We start from the raw sequence: 19041 nt of genomic DNA on the forward strand, positions 1-19041 counted from the left end.
TAACAAAAATATCACAATAACCATTTAGGAATTACAGCCATTTTTAGACAGTCCCCCACATTTTCAGAGGCTCAAAATTAATTGGACAAACTAACATAATTGTGAATATATTTATTGCAGCCTCCTTCAGCTGCTGCTGTTAGTGGGTCTTTCTGCCTTCAGTTTTATATTCAGTCAGTGAAAAGCCTGCTCACTTGGGTTGAGATCAGGTGACTGACTTGGCCATTGAAGAATATTCCATTCCTTTGCCCTGAGAAGCTCTTGTGTTGTGTTCACAGTATGTTTTAGGTCATAATCCATCTGCACTGTGAGGCGCCGTCCAATCAGTTTTGTTGCATTAAGAGACAGGTGATGTAGAATGCTTCGGATCATGAGCCGTTCCTTTCCTTCTCCACACTTTTCTCACAAGTTAATCTTGGTTTCATCTCTCCAAAGAATCTTGTTCCCAAACTGGTCAGGCTTTGTCAGATGTTTTCTGGCAAAGTCTAATCGGCCTTCCTGTTCTTCAGTGTTACCAGTTGTTGGAGCCAAATATGGTGTTGTAAATACAACTGCATTTCTCTGTGTATACGTTGGGTGGCGCTGTATTAATGTCCTGGGCTCAGCTATATAGGTCTTGAGCTCGCTGTGGTTGTCAGGTGTTTGACCCCGGAAGGGCAAAGGGTTTTGACCGCTATACGCTATTGTGATGTGTCAATGCAACTGGTGCATTTACTGTCGGTGGAAAGAATTGGACCTTTTATACGTTGTTCCACAACAAAGAAAATAAACAAACTATATATCATTAAACAAACTTGTCTGTGATGATGTACCTAATGCAACGCACATCACAGGTAATCTAGACGTACAACGAGCGCGTTAACCAGGTCACTCCAGAGGGAAAGACACCTCAGGAGCTTACAGAACAGGACTGGACTTCTTTAACGCCAGTGGTTTGCACCTTGTTGTAAACCCTCTGTATTTAGATTCATGAAGGTCTCTTGATTGTAGACTTTTACAATTGCACGCCTACCTCCTCCAGAGTGTTCTTGACTTCAGTAGATGTTATGAAGGGGTTTTCTTCACCAAGGAAAGAATTTTGCGATCATCCACTTTGGATGTCTGTATAAAAATGGTCGTAATTCCATAACGATTCATGTAATACTTTTGGTTTATCCATTGAATTAAAGCTGAAAGTCTAAATTCAACCACTGCTTCATTTCAAATACATTGGAGTCGTGTAAAGAGGCAAAATTAGAAGAATTGTGTCACAGTCCAAATACTTGTGGCCCTGACTGTAAGTAATACTTGGAAGAAGTGTTTATGAGAGTCCTGATTTGTCAAATGTTTGCTAATTGTTCAGAATGATAATAATTAAAATATGTTTTATAATTTTGCTTCAATTGACTGTTCCTCATGAGTCCCCTCATGTATATTAGCAAATACCATATGAAAAATGACATTTCTCAATCAATACTGGTGTGAAAATGCCGCTTCATCATTTATACAATATTGTAAATATTTGGGACCCAGTGTCCATAACAAATGCAGGCGACTGTATTTTTTTCTATTTTTCCTCGTTACCTCAGCTGTTGTCCCCTCTTAACTTTTATGCTCCTCTCCACCAGCCCTCATGGTACCAGCCTCCTCCTCCACCACCACCTCCTCCTCGTCCTAAGTTCTCCTCCGCTCCCATCATCCCACGACCACAGAAACCAGCCTCCTCCATGTCAGTGCTGAGACGGCGCAGGGTCAGGTAACGCAGCATGTGTGAGAAACACATTTTCTCATTTCAAATAAAACAGATTGGCCGGAAAGTTGTTTTGGTCACACTAACTGGTTTTCATTTGTTTGTAGTAGGCCTTCTCAATTAAGCCCAGCAAACACCAGTTCTTTGGAGACAATGTTCTACCATTTTAAACCTTTTATAATGTAATTGTGCAAGTGTATGATTCAGCTGTCTTCAGTGATCATCCATTTACTGTGATGATTTCCTTCTCTGCAGGTGTAAGCGCTGTGAAGCTTGTATGAGACCAGAGTGTGGAGACTGTAACTTCTGCAGAGACATGAAGAAGTTTGGAGGACCAGGGAAACTCAAGCAGACCTGTGTGCTCCGACAGTGTCTCTCTGTAGGTAACTTTTTATAGTTTGTTTATTTATATTGGATATGCTTCATAATTTTCCTCTCCATCTCCTCTAGCCGGGCCTTCCTCTGTCTGCAGTATGTGAGATCTGCAAGGAGCCCAATCAGGAGGAAACCGGAGACTCCTCCCTCACTCTGATGGAATGTTCTAACTGTGCGCAGATAGTCCACCCTGCCTGCCTCACGGTACACGCTCCTGGTTTACTACACAGTACACTATATTTACTGCTAATTCCGAGTGTAACATTTATGTGCTGTACTGTGCCCTCAAAAATTCCCACTATGGAGCAAAAAAAGTTGTCTGCAAAAAGATACCCTTGGTATGTTGGAACTCGCTTTGTAGTACAGGGCCCAGGAATGCGTAACAGCTCAGTAGATCACAGCTAAATGCAGTAAACACACACACAGAAATTAAACCAGCTTCCTAGTAATGATCCATGGCTGCATCGATGCAGAATCATTCACGTCTGCATCACGATGCATCTTAGAATCGAGACATTTCCACACCTCTAATACTGTAGCACATACAGCATGTATGGGTCATATTACACAGATATTAAATATGAGTGCCCTCTCTGTCACCATCTAGATAAAAGCTCTGTAGCTAGGTATACACAGGGTTCTAGTGTTGTTTATTTAAACATTTTCATTGATTACTTCTTCTACCTTCAGTTCATCCATTTCACTAATAATATGTCTGCTTCTGCAGGTTCAGGGTGAAGGAGTGGTGAATAAAGACCTGCCTAGTTGCTGGGAGTGTCCAAAGTGTGTCCAAGGGATTACTGACCCTGAGGTACACAAACTCTCATCAACACACACACACACACAAACACACTGTCTCAGGGTTTACTTCTTGTATGTATATGTCGTCCACTGTGCACACAGACGTCGGTGTCTTTGCAAACACTTGCGCTCTCTCTTGCACTCAGTCTATTAACCCGCCGTTCACACACACTTGGTTGCAGTGTGTCAACGCTAATGGGTATTGTGTGTCTCCTGTCTTCATTATTATTATTTTGTTTTTGTTTGCTTTATTTCCGTTCTGTTTGAGTTTGATTTAACTCCGTCAGTCATCAGGCAGCGATGAATCGTTGGCTGCCGGCCACCAGCAGCTCATCCGTCCCCATGGCCCCCTGGTTCTCAGACTGGGCCCCGGGCCCTCTGCTACCTTAGGGGGTCCTGTGGGCACCCAGCAGGATGGGGAGGTGGTCCGCTGTGGTTTCTTCCCTCCTCCTCTTCCTTCCTGCTCTTCCTCCTCAGCGTCACTTCTATTGGTGGCGGCCCCTCTGCCTTCTCAGCCAATCAGCTCGAGACTGGTGAGAGGTGCCGCCTACTCTGAGTACATCCACCCGTCTGTCAAGTGCACCACACCCCTTTTTTCATTCCACCTTTGAAGAGAACAGACACAACTCTTGTTGTAAATGTTACTGTTTAAATGATCTTGTTGCTGACAAGATGATTTCCTGTTTAAGAATTTTCATAGTTCATACAAGAGTAGTGCCTCTTCTCTGACTTATCTGTTTTCATTTTAGTTTGTTTTTCTTCAGCTCAGATTGGTTTCTGTACTGTTTTCCCTTTTCCATACTTTCAAAATGATTTTTCTCATGGCTTATCATAACGGACAATGTGTAGCCTGGACACATTTGTTACAGTTTGTCAGTTTAACTTTAAATAATTGGTTTTCAGGGCTTTTATGAATGTATTCTGTTTGCTAAGATTGTAAGTCTTATCAGTGCGTTATTGGACACATCAGTTTCCACTTCTTCAATGTCAAAAAGGATGTTAAAGGAGCTGATGTTGTTCAGTGGCCCTGTTTACTCAACTTCGAACTTGAATCCCCAAGTGATTGTTTAGGTTTTTTTCCATCGCCCTGACTGAATGACTTTCTGTCGGTTGTTTAAGGTGCTCAATACAAAACTCTGAGCATATCTATGATTGAGGGATTGCCTTCACATGGCTCTCAACATTGGGACAGTTGAGCTGGCGGCTTCAGCTAACGGTGCCAACAAGTGCAGCAGTGCTGACAGAGTTGACAGTGTTTACCTTAGGGGGATTCGGTGGCAGGGTGCAATGTTTCCATGACGACGCCGTCGGTCGGGATGATGTTAGGGGTGCAATGGATCACAAACCTCACGGTTTGGATCGTACCGTGGTTTTTGGTTTTAATTAAAGAACTTCAAGAACACTGAAAGCAAAGAACTTAGGGCTATAGTCTTCAATGAAAACCACAATATTTAAGATATTTTTCAAAAAGATGAGAATTTCTACATTGTGTGGGGAAAGGGTAGCGCCAGATGTGTGTCTGTGTGACTCTCACAGAGGGGGCGTGTCTGCAGCACTGGACTTTAAATCTCCCACTCCTCCGTGATGAAGTGAGCGGTCAGTCTTTTCCTCTTCATAGAGGAACGATCTTCATACTGAAGTGGGTGTGTGAGGGGATTTCGTAGCGTGGCTCAAGCTCTTTAACCAGATTTTAAATCCTTTGTTTTCCACACCGGAGTGTCCCCTGTCGCTGACAGACCGGGGTGGTGGCGCTTCATATGTGTTGACATGTCTGATGTGTTGCCGTTGTCGTATGTTTTTCTCTTTAAACAACGCCTACATACGTAACGCTTTTGTCCACCAGCCTTATCCGTCATAAGTTACAGGGAAGACAAAATGCTCCCAAACTTGCGACTTAAATGACACCTTTCTGAAGTTCCTCCGCTCGCCATGACTTTAGACTTTCACCGTTAAATGCTTCTAACACACTCCGTTCACGTGAACGCACTACTGCTTTATATCTGTTCACTGACGGATCGATCCGTGATCCGTTACACCACTAGTGGAAACCACAGTGCAGAACGGCGGCTTTGAGCAAGCCTTTGGGGAAAGCTCACATATACTAACATGCATTAAAAAGGCACGCGCTGCCGGCGCTCTATGTAAACCAAACACGGGGAAGCTCTGATTACAACCCACTCTGCTCCTCTATATCTTTACATGGCAAACAGTCGTTTGCTGCTATATTAATGCTCTGAATATCGTATAGAGATCCTTTAACAGGGAAATGGCGTTCTGATCTTGCGTCTTCTCAAATATCAAAATGTAGATTTTAGAGGATTTTCTTTGATTACAACCAAGTTCATAAGCAAAAAGTCCAAAACCTTCTAATACTGACCTCATCACTCTTGAACCAAATACTTGTTAAAGTCACGTCATTCTCTTGTGCCACACACAAACATGTTGAAATATTAATAACAGAAATGATGGGATATTCTCTTCACTGTGACATTGCAGTTATATGTTCAAGGTGTACAACATTGCTGGTCACCAAAAAGCTTTTGTTTCAGTGTCCATGTGGCTATTTCTAAGTTGAAAAGTACTTCACTGTGTGATGAGTTGTAATGATAACTTTCAAAATCTGATGTTAAGCATATCATTATTGTTTATCTGTTAGTGGTTAACGGCTGCACCAAAGATGCTCTGTATAAGATGATCTGTTTTTCGGGGGGTGGTTTAGTACATTGTATGAGCATAATGATGTTCTGATATTTAGTGGCTGCGAAGTATACACTACATTACTTCATGTTCTTGTTTTGTGATGTACTATACCACCTTAACTATATTATGTTCATGTAACTATACTATGACTGAGTGCGAGTATATGATGGCAAGAGCTTCGGTTCTGGGTAAATTCTTCCTTCAATGAGTCACAACAAAGTGTTTTGCCAAGACAAAATTTTGGCAAAACACTTTTTTCCCCCCTTCGGATTACAGATCGTTTACGGACTTGGAAATTATCAAAATTAGTTATTGAACATCAGCACGTAATGGCAGCTTCTGTCCAAAAATGTTACCAGACTCTAATAATGTAAAGCCAAAAGTGTCAGCTAAGTCTCAAAAAAGAGATTCTTTGAGACTCCTGTCAGTTTCTTCAGTCACTTCTGATAGTGAGATGTTTTTCCTTTTTCCTCCAGCAGTCTAAAGGAGACAAAGGTGAAGGCCTTCCAGCAGTGAGTGTTTGTTGTTTGATCCCTACTTTGACGTTTTTATTTCTAAATACTCTCTTAATTTATATTGTTTGTTTTTCTCTCTACCCGTCTTTCCCCATACTGTCCTAATTTTCTTTGTCAATCTGTGTCTCTTTTCATTGTTCTTTCTACCCTTCCTTCTTTCCATTCCTCCCTCCTCTTCCTTCTATCCCTGCATGTCCAGAAGCGGAAATCTTCCACCCTGCTGGACGCTCGCATGGCTAAGATTTACCGACGACAGAGACACAGCCACGATGGAGATGACTCTGCCAGTGATGATGATGACGATGAAGGTTTGTCTCTGTGAAAAGAAAGACAACATTTTTACTGCCTACTGCCCAAAAAAAGCTGTTTAAAATGTTTTTCCAAAAACAAAGTGCTTGAATTTCATCTTTTGGTGTAATTGTGATCACTTTTGTTCTGACCTGATCACCTGTCCCCTCCATCCGTCCATCTCTGCAGCCTGTCAGAGAAGAAAGATAGCTCTCCACTCTCGAGGGGGGAGCCACTCTTCCAGGAGGGGCTTCAGTGCCAACAGGAGAGGCCTTCTGAGAGCAGGTTCAGCCCACAGAGGAAACAGAGGAGGGCTCATGTCTTCTGGCTCCTCCTCAGTCCTCAAGCTAAAGCGAGGGATGGGCATGAGGGAGGTTGGACGGAGGGGACGAGGGGTGAGACTGAGGGGAGGCTCCAGGATGCAGCGAAGAGGAGACGAATCCGAGGAGTCGGACGAAGATGACGACGATGATGACGACGATGACGATGATGATGATGATGAAGAGGAAGAAGAGGACAGTGAAGATGGAGACAAAGAACGACTGCATCGCCGGCGTAGGAGAAGGCGCAGGACTGATGATGATGATGATGATGATGACAGTGAGGGGCAGGAGTTTGACCTTGAAGAGGAGGAGATGGACACGCTGGAAGATGATGATGAAGAAGAAGAAGAGGTGGAGGAGGAAGGGCGCTGGGATTCAGACCCAGAACCTCCAGTCCTCCTGGTGTCTGATCTGAATGACGACCTGCTGAGTGGCTCCTACCTGACTGTTACTCTACAGCGCCCCCACAAGGCCAAGAGACACTCTGGTAAGACTACAAGTTTGTGTGTGTATATGTATACAGTGGGGCAAAAAAGTATTTAGTCAGCCACCAATTGTGCAAGTTCTCCTACTTAAAAAGATGAGAGATGCCTGTAATTTTCATCATAGGTACACTTCAACTATGAGAGACAGAATGGGGGGAAAGAATCCAGGAAATCACATTGTAGGATTTTTAATGAATTAATTGGTAAATTCCTCGGTAAAATACGTATTTGGTCACCTACAAACAAGCAAGATTTCTGGCTCTCACAGACCTGTAACTTCTTCTTTAAGAGGCTCCTCTGTCCTCCACTCCTTACCTGTATTAATGGCACCTGTTTGAACTCGTTATCAGTATAAAAGACACCTGTCCACAACCTCAAACAGTCACACTCCAAACTCCACTATGGCCAAGACCAAAGAGCTGTCAAAGGACACCAGAAACAAAATTGTAGACCTGCACCAGGCTAGGAAGACTGAATCTGCAATAGGTAAGCAGCTTGGTGTGAAGAAATCAACTGTGGGAGCAATTATTAGAAAATGGAAGACATACAAGACCACTGATAGTCTCCCTCGATCTGGGGCTCCACGCAAGATCTCACCCCGTGGGGTCAAAATGATCACAAGAACGGTGAACAAAAATCCCAGAACCACATGGGGGGACCTAGTGAATGACCTGCAGAGAGCTGGGACCAAAGTAATAAAGGCTACCATCAGTAACACACTACACCGCCAGGGACTCAAATCCTGCAGTGCCAGACGTGTCCCCCTGCTTAAGCCAGTACATGTCCAGGCCCGTCTGAAGTTTGCTAGAGAGCATTTGGATGATCCAGAAGAGGATTGGGAGAATGTCATATGGTCAGATGAAACCAAAATAGAACTTTTTGGTAAAAACTCAACTCGTCGTGTTTGGAGGAGAAAGAATGCAGAGTTGCATCCAAAGAACACCATACCTACTGTGAAGCATGGGGGTGGAAACATCATGCTTTGGGGCTGTTTTTCTGCAAGGGGACCAGGACGACTGATCCGTGTAAAGGAAAGAATGAATGGGGCCATGTATCGTGAGATTTTGAGTGGAAAACTCCTTCCATCAGCAAGGGCATTGAAGATGAAATGTGGCTGGGTCTTTCAGCATGACAATGATCCCAAACACACTGCCCGGGCAACGAAGGAGTGGCTTCGTAAGAAGCATTTCAAGGTCCTGGAGTGGCCTAGCCAGTCTCCAGATCTCAACCCCATAGAAAATCTGTGGAGGGAGTTGAAAGTCCGTGTTGCCCAGCGACAGCCCCAAAACATCACTGCTCTAGAGGAGATCTGCATGGAGGAATGGGCCAAAATACCAGCAACAGTGTGTGAAAAGCATGTGAAGACTTACAGAAAACGTTTGACCTCTGTCATTGCCAACAAAGGGTATATAACAAAGTATTGAGATGAACTTTTGTTATTGACCAAATACTTATTTTCCACCATAATTTGCAAATAAATTCTTTAAAAATCAGACAATGTGATTTTCTGGATATTTTTTTTTCTCATTTTGTCTCTCATAGTTGAGGTATACCTATGATGAAAATTACAGGCCTCTCTCGTCTTTTTAAGTGGGAGAACTTGCACAATTGGTGGCTGACTAAATACTTTTGTGTGTGTGTGTGTGTGTGTGTGTGTGTGTGTGTGTGTGTGTGTGTGTGTGTGTGTGTGTGTGTGTGTGTGTGTGTGTGTGTGTGTGTGTGTGTGTGTGTGTGTGTGTGTGTGTGTGTGTGTGTGTGTGTGTGTGTGTGTGTGTGTGTGTGTGTGTGTGAGAACTGCAAAGTAAAACAGGAACGAGTTCTACTCCAACAGAGACATGTTGTGGTCTCCTCAGGCTCCATAGTTCCAAAGCTAGAAGCAGCCATGGGTCTGAGGACAGCAGCCATGGGTGCTGGTGGTCTGCAGGGCTTCATCCAGAGAAAGACTGCTCTGTCCAAAGCGTCACGACTCAGGAGCGTTGACACCACAGCTGACAGCGTAACCCCAAGAGGACCTGGCAGGTAGAGCTCAACACACGATCAAATTGCTTTAATACATAACTACAGCTACTACTACTCATGATATAAAATGTAAAACCTCCTAAACTCGCATACACATTTACTTTAAGATCAAAGAAGCCAACAAACGAGTCACGGCAGGAGGTGGGAGCATGAGTTTATCTGGGTAATGTTAAATTGTCACACCCTCTACGTCACATGACACGGCTATCTGTTTGAAGTATTTGTATTGTTAGAGGTTTATAACTTCTAAATCCCAGGTTGTAATATGTAGAGTACTGTGTTTTGTGATCACAGTTCAGTATGTTTTTGGTACATGTAAGAAAGCTAAAGGATATATGTAATGCAGGGTAGGAAATTTACATATTTTTAGGGGGCAATTTTTGCCCCCACTGACTGAAATCCAGGTTGCATTCAAAAAAATAATTTGGGGCACTTTTTGAAACTTGTAAAATAACATTTAACCTTTGTTCAAAATAATAAATATACTTATTTAGGCTTACAGTATATGAGCAATTGTCATCAAATGGCAATAATAAGACTATTAGGTAGTAGTCTACAGATTCAAAGTGTTTTCTTAGATTTTTTGAACAGAAAACATAAATCAGACAATCATATTCAATTTTATTCTTATTTCTTTGTGGTTATTTATTATTACATTTTTTAAACAACTATTAACAATTATTAAGTCAACGATGCCTTGATTACATATACATCAGTCATTCTATGGAATTATTGAGAAAAATATGTTTGTAGGGCCTCAAATATTGTGATATTACCCATTTTTGTCCAGAACACATGTATTAGTCATTGTGTGGAATTTTTGAGAAAAACATTTTTATAGCACCTTAAAAATGTCTAAAATGTGCCATTTGAAGTAAATTCATAATAATCCAACTCTCATCAATACATTCAGTTCAGAGTTTTTGCTTAGTAAAATATCTTAATTGACTGTCAGTCAGGTATTATTCATTTTCAGCAACCCTCAAATCAAAGAATAAAGACACTTTACACACAATTTAGGTGTATTTTCCCTTTAACTCACGAGATGCAGTTAGCATGTTTTATACTTAATGTGAATATAATTCATTTAATCTAATTGCCATTATGCAATATGTATACTTTGTTGGCATCTTATTATGAAAACCGGATGTTCGTCTGAAGAAACCGGATGTTGTCTCATGTTAATCTTTCCGTTAACTTTCAAAGTCCTTCGCTCGCTCCCGATCTGTGCCGTTTGAATGCGTTTACCGTGAATTTCAGCATGTAGGTGCACTCAAATGTAAGTGTCTGCTGAGTTGACCGCAGTCACAGGTCTGATTAAGAAGCGCTCCATTTATTTATTCGTTTAGAAAGTTCGGTTCTTCACGCACACGCAACATCAGTCAAGGTGAAAATCTAAAACATTCTATGGCAACTGGACCAGATCATATAGGCCACGATGTTTTTGACAAGTTCATTAAATTATCATCATTATTAGAGGAAGTTATGGGGGCATTTTTTGCCCCTCTCCTAGTGATATCAGGGGCAAAATTATATTTCTTGGGGGCAGTTTTGCCCTTTGCCCTCGTGTATTTCCGACACTGATGTAATGTTATGTGTATATGCTTCAGTAACTAGTTAATGCACACGATGCCCCCAAATGTGGGGGCTCTCAGGGTTAGGGGGGCTCATAAATATCGTCCAGAAATTGCTCATTTTGATAGCCAGAATTGTACATGTGTACATTTTATTTACCGGATTAAACAGCAACGTATGGGCAACACTATCATACAACTCACTTTTTACACACTCCAAACACAACTATAGACTACTAATATAAGCATCTAGAAAATGTGGCATAAAAGCACAAAATCCTGGGCTAAAATCGCCGTTATATTTACTCCACATCGATAGTGCACCACGAAGTTAACGGCTAATCCGGCGATCCGCACATCGCTTAGCATTAGCATTCGACACAGAACGCATAAATACCTTTGGTTTTTCTCTCCGTGAAACCAGTAGAAAGCTGTGAGTGACCAACGGTACCATGACAGTGCCCTTCACCGGAAACAATCGTTGGTTTTTGGTCTTTTTATGAAGAATGATGACAATAACATCGAAAATTATCCGGTTCAAAGCTAGAATCATTGTTGGCAACTGCATCCTGTCTGCATCCGATCTGTTTCCTGTAGAAGGGGGGTCAATCCACCATGGGCGAGTGGTCAGACTTTCGGCGAATGGAATTTTACGCTCGGGGATACGCGGCACTTCTTGCAACTTTACTCGCTGAAACTTCTGTCAATCAACACCCGCTTCGACACCCGCCTTCCTGAGACCCTGACGCAGGCGGGCTCATTGACTGAAATCGACCGATGATAGGCTGAGCTACAGCCCCATACACACACACAGCAACTGGAATTTAGACATGGATGACAGCCAGAAACAGGCTCTGAGAGCACCCTAGCTCTCAAAATGATTCCAAACGGCTGTATTTGGATGTATTGAATAATATGAGTGATAAAAAAAGTGAAATATATAGTATATAAAAGTACAATGTAAGAGCTGCAACAGCTGGTTCCAAAATGACAACCTCGCGTGACCTCTCTGTACTAAAGCCTCTTATTCTTCACTTTATCCCAGCCAACCTTTATTCTACGACTACTGATCGGTTGTGCTATGATTTGGGAGAGTTTTTAGGCTCTCAGCTGCATTATTTCAAAAACATAATATCAATAAAAGTGCTTTTTTTTTTTTTTCAGGCGAACCTGAATATTTTCAATTTGAGCTGTGTAATATCTTCATGTACTATATTAACCAGCAAAATATACACAATATTACCCATCTGAACAATCTCACAAGTGTTATCTGATTATAGCATCAAAAATTATTAAAATAGACCTTGTAGTTACGGAAGTGTGGTCTCTTTAGTATGGGTATGACATTTTCGAGCAGAGGCCTACAAATAGGGCTAAAGTTTAAAAGGTTAAACCTTATTATGACCTCAACCAAGCCTTTCCTGCATGTGTTGATCACAACTCCACATTCGGCGGGAGTTTATTATTCTTTTCAGTTCATGTCATAGAATCTCAATTGATTTGATGCCAGAATTGACCTCAACCATTGAGACTGAAACATTTTGTCTCGGACATTTTTTAGTTCATTTTTCACCGTGTTTAGGGACATTTTAGTTTTTTACATCTTCATCTGATGCTTAATAGAAGTTATATTAAGCATCAGATGACTGAGAGCTACTCTGAAACTTGTTTGGTTGAGGGGTCATCATACATTGTCCATCACGGTCTCGATAAACGCCTCATCTCTACTCTTGCTCTCTTTCCTGAGCCCTCTGGCCTTTGGCAGGCTCACATTAGGTAAGACCCGCTCTGTAGAGACTGGCAACCAATCAAAACCACTAATGACCGTCTGTGACATTCCCCTGTTCACTTCATGCATGCAACATCATTAAAACAAAAACATTTGATATTTTTGATCTGATAGGCCACGTCTGCGGGGTAACTACGGTGACAGAGGCCCTAGAGATCACTCTGTGACGTCTTCTGAGGAAGAGGAAGCCGCTGCTCCTCCTGCGCCCTCCTCCCTGTCTCCGCCTTCCCTGCTGTCCCTGCCGTCCTTTAAGGACGTGGGCAATGAGAGAGGAGGGGAGAAGGAGGTGTGGGTGTCTGTGTTCAGGTACTTGAACAGAGCCGAGCTGCTGGCCTGCATGACCGTCTGTAAGGCCTGGTACAAGTGGTACGTCGCCCTCTTTTAAGCAACAAAAAATACCCACACTCAACATACAGTTTATTTTTGAGTCTTGTGCTTAGCTGGTGAACAGGAAGCAGTGCTCCCACACAGCTTGTGAAAAAAACAATTGTGTCTCGTTGTCATGTGCAGGAGCTGTGACAAGCGTCTGTGGAGCCACGTGGATGTGAGTCGGTGCAGCCCGCTCAGTAACCAGGCCCTGGCAGGCATCATTAAACGCCAGCCCACCTCCCTGGACCTGTCCTGGACCCCCCTGGCCAAGAGACAGCTTAACTGTCTGCTCACAAGGCTCCCAGGTAGAAACACACACACACACACACACACACAGATCCTCCTGTCCCTGCATGTCTCATTACACCCCCCCTCTCTGTCTTTGTCTTCAGGTCTGAGGGAGTTGAAGGTAACTGGTCTGTCCTGGTCCTGTCTGTCAGCGATGGTCTCTCCCACTCTGCCCTACCTGCGGCTGCTGGACCTGCGCTGGTGTGAAGGTCTTAAAGATGCCCAGATTAAAGAGATCATCATCCCGCCTGGTCAGTAGCAGCAGAAATGAGCAGCATCAAAGCTCAGTGACTGTATTCCCATTATGAGAGGCCAAAGAAAGATTAATGAGCTCTCTGATCCACAACAGTTGGTAGTCTATACTGAAGGCCTTTTCCTTTACTGGTCCCTCTGTTTATCTGTCTGAAGGCAGCTGGTCACTGTTCCTGCTGTCTCTAACTGGAGTGATTATGTCACTGTCAAACCACAGTTACACACAGTAGATCCACTGGCTAAGTTCTGCGCAACCAGCACCAGACTGTTGGAAACTAACCACAGAGATCAAACGTGTTGTTATAGGTCCTATAATTGCAAAACGGGGTTGCACAGCTAAATGCAACTTGTAGTGGCGTGTTGCCACGTCCCTGACGTAGTGGGCAGGGCGAGCTGCACCGCGCCGCTGGGTTCACTAAAATGAATCCCATATCTCCAGTATTGATCTATCCATCTCTGTCTGTTCCTGCAGGTTCAGAGTCGTCTCGCAGCAGACTGAGGAACATGGTGACGCTGCGTCTTTCCGGTTTGGACGTCAGTGAGTCCACTCTGAGGCTGCTTCAGCGCCACATGCCCCAGCTGGAGAGACTGGACCTGGCTCACTGCAAGGACATAACAGACTCGTCTATCGCCCTGCTGGCAGCAGCCGGGACTCACACCCGCAACAGTCTCACTGAACTCACACTGGCAGGTGGGTATTTGAGCAAAGGCACACTCCCACTGATTGAATACATGGCCTTTCATTAGGGCCCGAGCACCGACGTAGTCGGAGCGGATGACCTATTGTTCTTCTAATGTTTATTATTATTGTCGTACGTGTTTCATCGTGAAAAGGAGGTGCTTGGGATTTTGAAATTAGGCACGCAAGCCAGTCGTGGCAAAAATTGCAATCTGACATATTGGCTCGATAGTGCCCCGTATTGAGTAGCCCCAACATTGGGTTTCACCTAGCTGTATGAAATTTGGTAGGTATGTGGAACGTGATGGGACGTACAAAAAAATCCTGTTGGAGTTTTTCACTAAACCAAACAGGAAGTCGGCCATTTTTGATTTGATGACGTTCCAAAAATTATCGAACTATGTATTCGTTGCGTGGCGGCAAAAAAAACACCATTCACCATGAAACAGGAAGTTGTTGTAACTCGGCCGTACATTGTCTAATCGACTCCAAATTTCTCATATGTCATAACATCCTGACCCGGAACACATCTATATGACAATTTAGAATCATAGTCATAGCGCCACCTACTGGTAACAGGAAGTTAAAGTCTCTATACTTTGGATGGCTTCTCTTAGTAGGTAAATCAGATCAACATCAAATTAGTTCCACACAAATGTGGCAAGTCGGCTCGATGGCGCCCCTTCAAGATTTCGACGATGCAGCTCGCGCAGTACGTTTCACCTAGATGTTTAAAATTTGGAAAGCAGATGTATCGCATGTAGACTTAAAAGAAAGTCTCCGGGGTCCATGCTCTAAACCAGGGGTCTCAAACTCATTTTCACTCTGGGCTACATCAGCATCACGGTCGCCCTCAAAGGGCCGGTTGTAAATGTAAGACTGTGTAAATGTAACTACTCCTAACATATTGGTAAATAATTGTCTCTGCATTTGATTGTTTATTCAAGTGTGAAAATATTGTACATGCAGTTATATAAATGTAAAAATATATTTAAGCACATTTCTGTTATTATAACTTAAATCATTTTAGTTTAGGGTTAAGAAACCCACATTACTTTATCAAACTTTTAAAGAAAATAGCAAAGACAAATATCAAACACAAGTTATTACAATAACTTTGTTCAATGCTTAAAATCCTTTCAAGGGTGCGTTTGCACAATCCCACGTGAAGTATTTCATGCGTTTTAAAGCCACGTTTAAAGTAGTCTTCAATGTACTCACAATACATTTCCATTTCAAGTGTACAGTAACCAGCCAAAGAGCTGCTTCTATGACTGTGTTTAAGTATCTCATCATTACGACTTTCTATCTCATAACTTTGACTTTCTATCTCATAACTTTGACTTTCTATCTCATAACTTCGACTTTCTATCTCATAATTTTGACTTTCTATCATAGTTATGACTTTCTGTCTCATAACTTTGACTTTATATCTCATAACTTTGACTTTATATCTCATAACTTTGACTTTATATCTCATAACTTTGACTTTATATCTCATAACTTCGACTTTCTATCTCATGATTCTGACTTTCTATCTCATAACTTTGACTTTATATCTCATAACTTTGACTTTATATCTCATCATTTTGACTTTCTATCTCATCATTTTGACTTTCTATCTCATCATTTTGACTTTCTATCTCATCATTTTGACTTTCTATCTCATCATTTTGACTTTCTATCTCATCATTTTGACTTTCTATCTCATCATTTTGACTTTCTATCATAGTTATGACTTTCTATCTCATAACTTCGACTTTATATCTCATCATTTTGACTTTATATCTCATAACTTTGACTTTCTATCTCATAACTTTGACTTTCTATCTCATAACTTCGACTTTCTATCATAGTTATGACTTTCTGTCTCATAACTTTGACTTTCTATCTCATAACTTTGACTTTATATCTCATAACTTTGACTTTATATCTCATAACTTTGACTTTATATCTCATAACTTTGACTTTCTATCTCATAACTTTGACTTTCTATCTCATGATTCTGACTTTCTATCTCATAACTTTGACTTTCTATCTCATCATTTTGACTTTCTATCTCATCATTTTGACTTTCTATCTCATCATTTTGACTTTCTATCTCATCATTTTGACTTTCTATCTCATCATTTTGACTTTCTGTCTCATAACTTCGACTTTCTATCTCATAATTTTGACTTTCTATCATAGTTATGACTTTCTGTCTCATAACTTCGACTTTCTATCTCATAATTTTGACTTTCTATCATAGTTATGACTTTCTGTCTCATAACTTCGACTTTCTATCTCATAATTTCGACTACGGGGATATTTTTATTATCAAGTCTAACTTAATAATTTTTTTATTTAATTACATTTTTTTTTTTTTTTGCTGGCGGATTCGCGGGCCACATAAAATGACGTGGCGGGCCGGATTCGGCCCGTGGGCCTTGAGTTTGAGACCCCTGCTCTAAACCCTACTGGAAGTCAGCCATTTTGAATTTTGTTTGAATTTCTTGTGTTTTTTTTTTTTTGCCATTTCCAGGTGCTGTAATCAGATCAACTTAGAATTTGGTCAGAACAATCTAAAGACCTTAGTGATTAAAAGTTACTAAAAGCTTGAGGTTTCATTGAACGATGTGGATGTGGTGTGGCAGCCATTTTACATGGTTCACCATGGGCTGTTGTAACTCAACTGTACTTTGTCAAAACTGTCCCAAACTTGACATGCTTGATGACTGTCATGACTTTAGGACTTCTGCCAATAGTATGCCAATATTAACTCATAGTCATAGCGCCACCTACTGATGACCATGGCCGTAAGCAGGATTCTATAATTACGGCGGCCCAAACATTGAACACCACCAGAAAAATACTTCTCTGATCTAAATATGTGCAAACTAAGATGTTTGGAGAGCAGAAATTGGATAAAAAAAGGTTTCCAAATCGCGCTTGTACGTGGACTTTTCATTAATAGTAAATTTTATTGTTTTTGTTTGTTTTGGAGCCAGGCCGTAATGTAAAGTAATTCAGAATCGTTTATTTGCCACGGTATGTTGCACATACAAGGAATTTGACATGGCGGGTGGTGCATAACATTAAACATTAAACAATCAACGTGCAAAAAAATAATAATAATAATTTCATGCAACATGAAGTTTGTTTAATAAAATCAAACTGCACCCAGCCTAATTTATATGATAGATTATTCTACAGTGATTGTCAGAGCTACCTGCACAAACAAATGACCTGCAATTACTTTGAAAGTCTGTTATGTTACTAACACTGAAGCGCATTCACACACATTCACTTTTTTGTCAATTTTTACAGAATTACAGTTATGATTGTATTCGGAGGTACACTCAAAACATTCTAGGCTTAAGACCTGGCAAAATGACCTGGCTATGCTGCTGGTCGACACAGGAAATACCAGTTAACCCGTGCATGCAGTGTATGATGGTCACAGAAATGCATGACCGCATCCACCAGAGTCCTGCCAGTACCCTCGACGTACATGTACAGTATATGCGAGGGCCCGATCAATGCTGCTTGCAGCTTTAATTGTCTAAAACTTTTTCTTTTAAAAACATGTCTGTCTGTCTGTCTGTGTCCAGGTTGCAGTGAGCTGACAGACGGCTGTCTGTCCTACCTAAAGCGTCTCTCCTCTCTGACTCTGCTGGACCTCAGAGGCTGTAAAAGCATCAGCAGACGTGCCTGTGACGCCTTCATCGCTGACCTGTCCCATGTCGCCCTTTACTGTATGATGGAGGAGAAGCTCATCCAGCGCCTGGATTAACAAAAACACTTTGTGCCCCCACCCAGTCCGTGTCTGTACCTTTTTTATACAGAATAGTGAGGCAACAATCCCGCCTTGCTGTGTGAAAGGGGCAACTGTTTCATAAAGAGAATAACAAAAATAATGTGTATGCTCAACCTTTTGTGTAGGTTGTTTTTCAAACTGTCGGAAACATTAAACCTGACCATTGTAACTCCAAAGCTCCTAAAATCACAATGTCTTTTGATTCAACATATAAATGACTTCTTCCAGTTTTTTTTTTTTCACCGTTTATGGAGCCTGGTCAGCAGTTTCTCCTTGCTTCAAATCCTGGCGCTATCTTTAAATTGATATCAAGTCTTTTCATCTGGCAAGACTACAAACAATCCTTTTTCCAAAATGTCAGAATACTTCTTTAAAGAGTCTTGCCTCCACAGATTTCTGTGACCTCTCGAAGGTTGATATTCTTTTCATATCCTCTAGCATTGCTGGAATATGCACATAATGTTTAACCAGAAGTCTGGCTGAACATGAAACCACCTTTACTGTGTACAGGCTGACGCAGGATGTGACTGCTTGTAAGAGGTCTCGCAATTATTTTTGGGAGTAGAAATACAGAAACTAATTTGCTCACTGAACTGGAAAAGATTCCACGTGTAACTGAGTGGTGTTCTCTATGTGCACAGTGAATTCCATGTGTGTGTGTGTGTGTGTATATATGTGTTTATTTTATGTTTCATTGAGATTCACTCAATTGAAATTGTAAATGTTTTGTTTTTTTCTAACAGTGAAAACTTATAATAAATGTGAATGTTTGAACTTTCTATTTGTAGGCATTTGTGCCAGAGCTAAAGCAATGCGTTTCCCACAGACAAACATATGAAGTATTCCACACACACACACACACACACAGTGTGAGAGTGAGAAAGGGAGTCAGTCTGAATCCAAATCCCAATGTCCCCCCTTACAGAGTCACAGACTTTGAGGCGCGCTTCCGCAAAGTCCTTGAGGGTTTAGGGCTGTCCCACTGTCAGATCTGCGAGTGTTTGAGGGCTCTCTTGCAGACATTTTGAGCCCTTTATGAACTCTTTCCGTAAGTCG

The 19041-nt window shown here is 41.7% G+C and overlaps 1 protein-coding gene across 7 annotated transcripts in view; it reads left to right on the top strand.

Annotated features, from left to right (window-relative positions):
* kdm2aa (lysine (K)-specific demethylase 2Aa) overlaps positions 1-18764 on the top strand; it is a 39837-nt gene extending 21073 nt beyond the window's left edge. For 4 of the 7 annotated variants that reach the window (XM_076091088.1, XM_076091089.1, XM_076091086.1 and 1 more), the window contains 14 exons: positions 1608-1735; positions 1985-2108; positions 2180-2308; positions 2832-2915; positions 3193-3438; positions 6082-6117; positions 6320-6428; positions 6598-7218; positions 9070-9235; positions 12713-12964; positions 13109-13272; positions 13360-13506; positions 13980-14198; positions 17780-18764. In XM_076091088.1, coding sequence (XP_075947203.1) covers positions 1608-1735; positions 1985-2108; positions 2180-2308; positions 2832-2915; positions 3193-3438; positions 6082-6117; positions 6320-6428; positions 6598-7218; positions 9070-9235; positions 12713-12964; positions 13109-13272; positions 13360-13506; positions 13980-14198; positions 17780-17961 — 2607 coding nt within the window. In that variant the 3' untranslated portion in view covers positions 17962-18764. The remainder of the gene's footprint in view (positions 1-1607; positions 1736-1984; positions 2109-2179; positions 2309-2831; positions 2916-3192; positions 3439-6081; positions 6118-6319; positions 6429-6597; positions 7219-9069; positions 9236-12712; positions 12965-13108; positions 13273-13359; positions 13507-13979; positions 14199-17779) is intronic. The other 3 variants (XM_076091087.1, XM_076091091.1, XM_076091092.1) reach the window with 3 other exon arrangements.
* The last annotated feature ends 277 nt before the right edge of the window (positions 18765-19041 follow it).

The sequence above is a fragment of the Anarhichas minor genome, unplaced genomic scaffold (assembly GCF_050575085.1).
Source record: "Anarhichas minor isolate MPS153535 unplaced genomic scaffold, ASM5057508v1 ptg000014l, whole genome shotgun sequence".
In the NCBI taxonomy this organism is placed as follows: domain Eukaryota; kingdom Metazoa; phylum Chordata; class Actinopteri; order Perciformes; family Anarhichadidae; genus Anarhichas; species Anarhichas minor.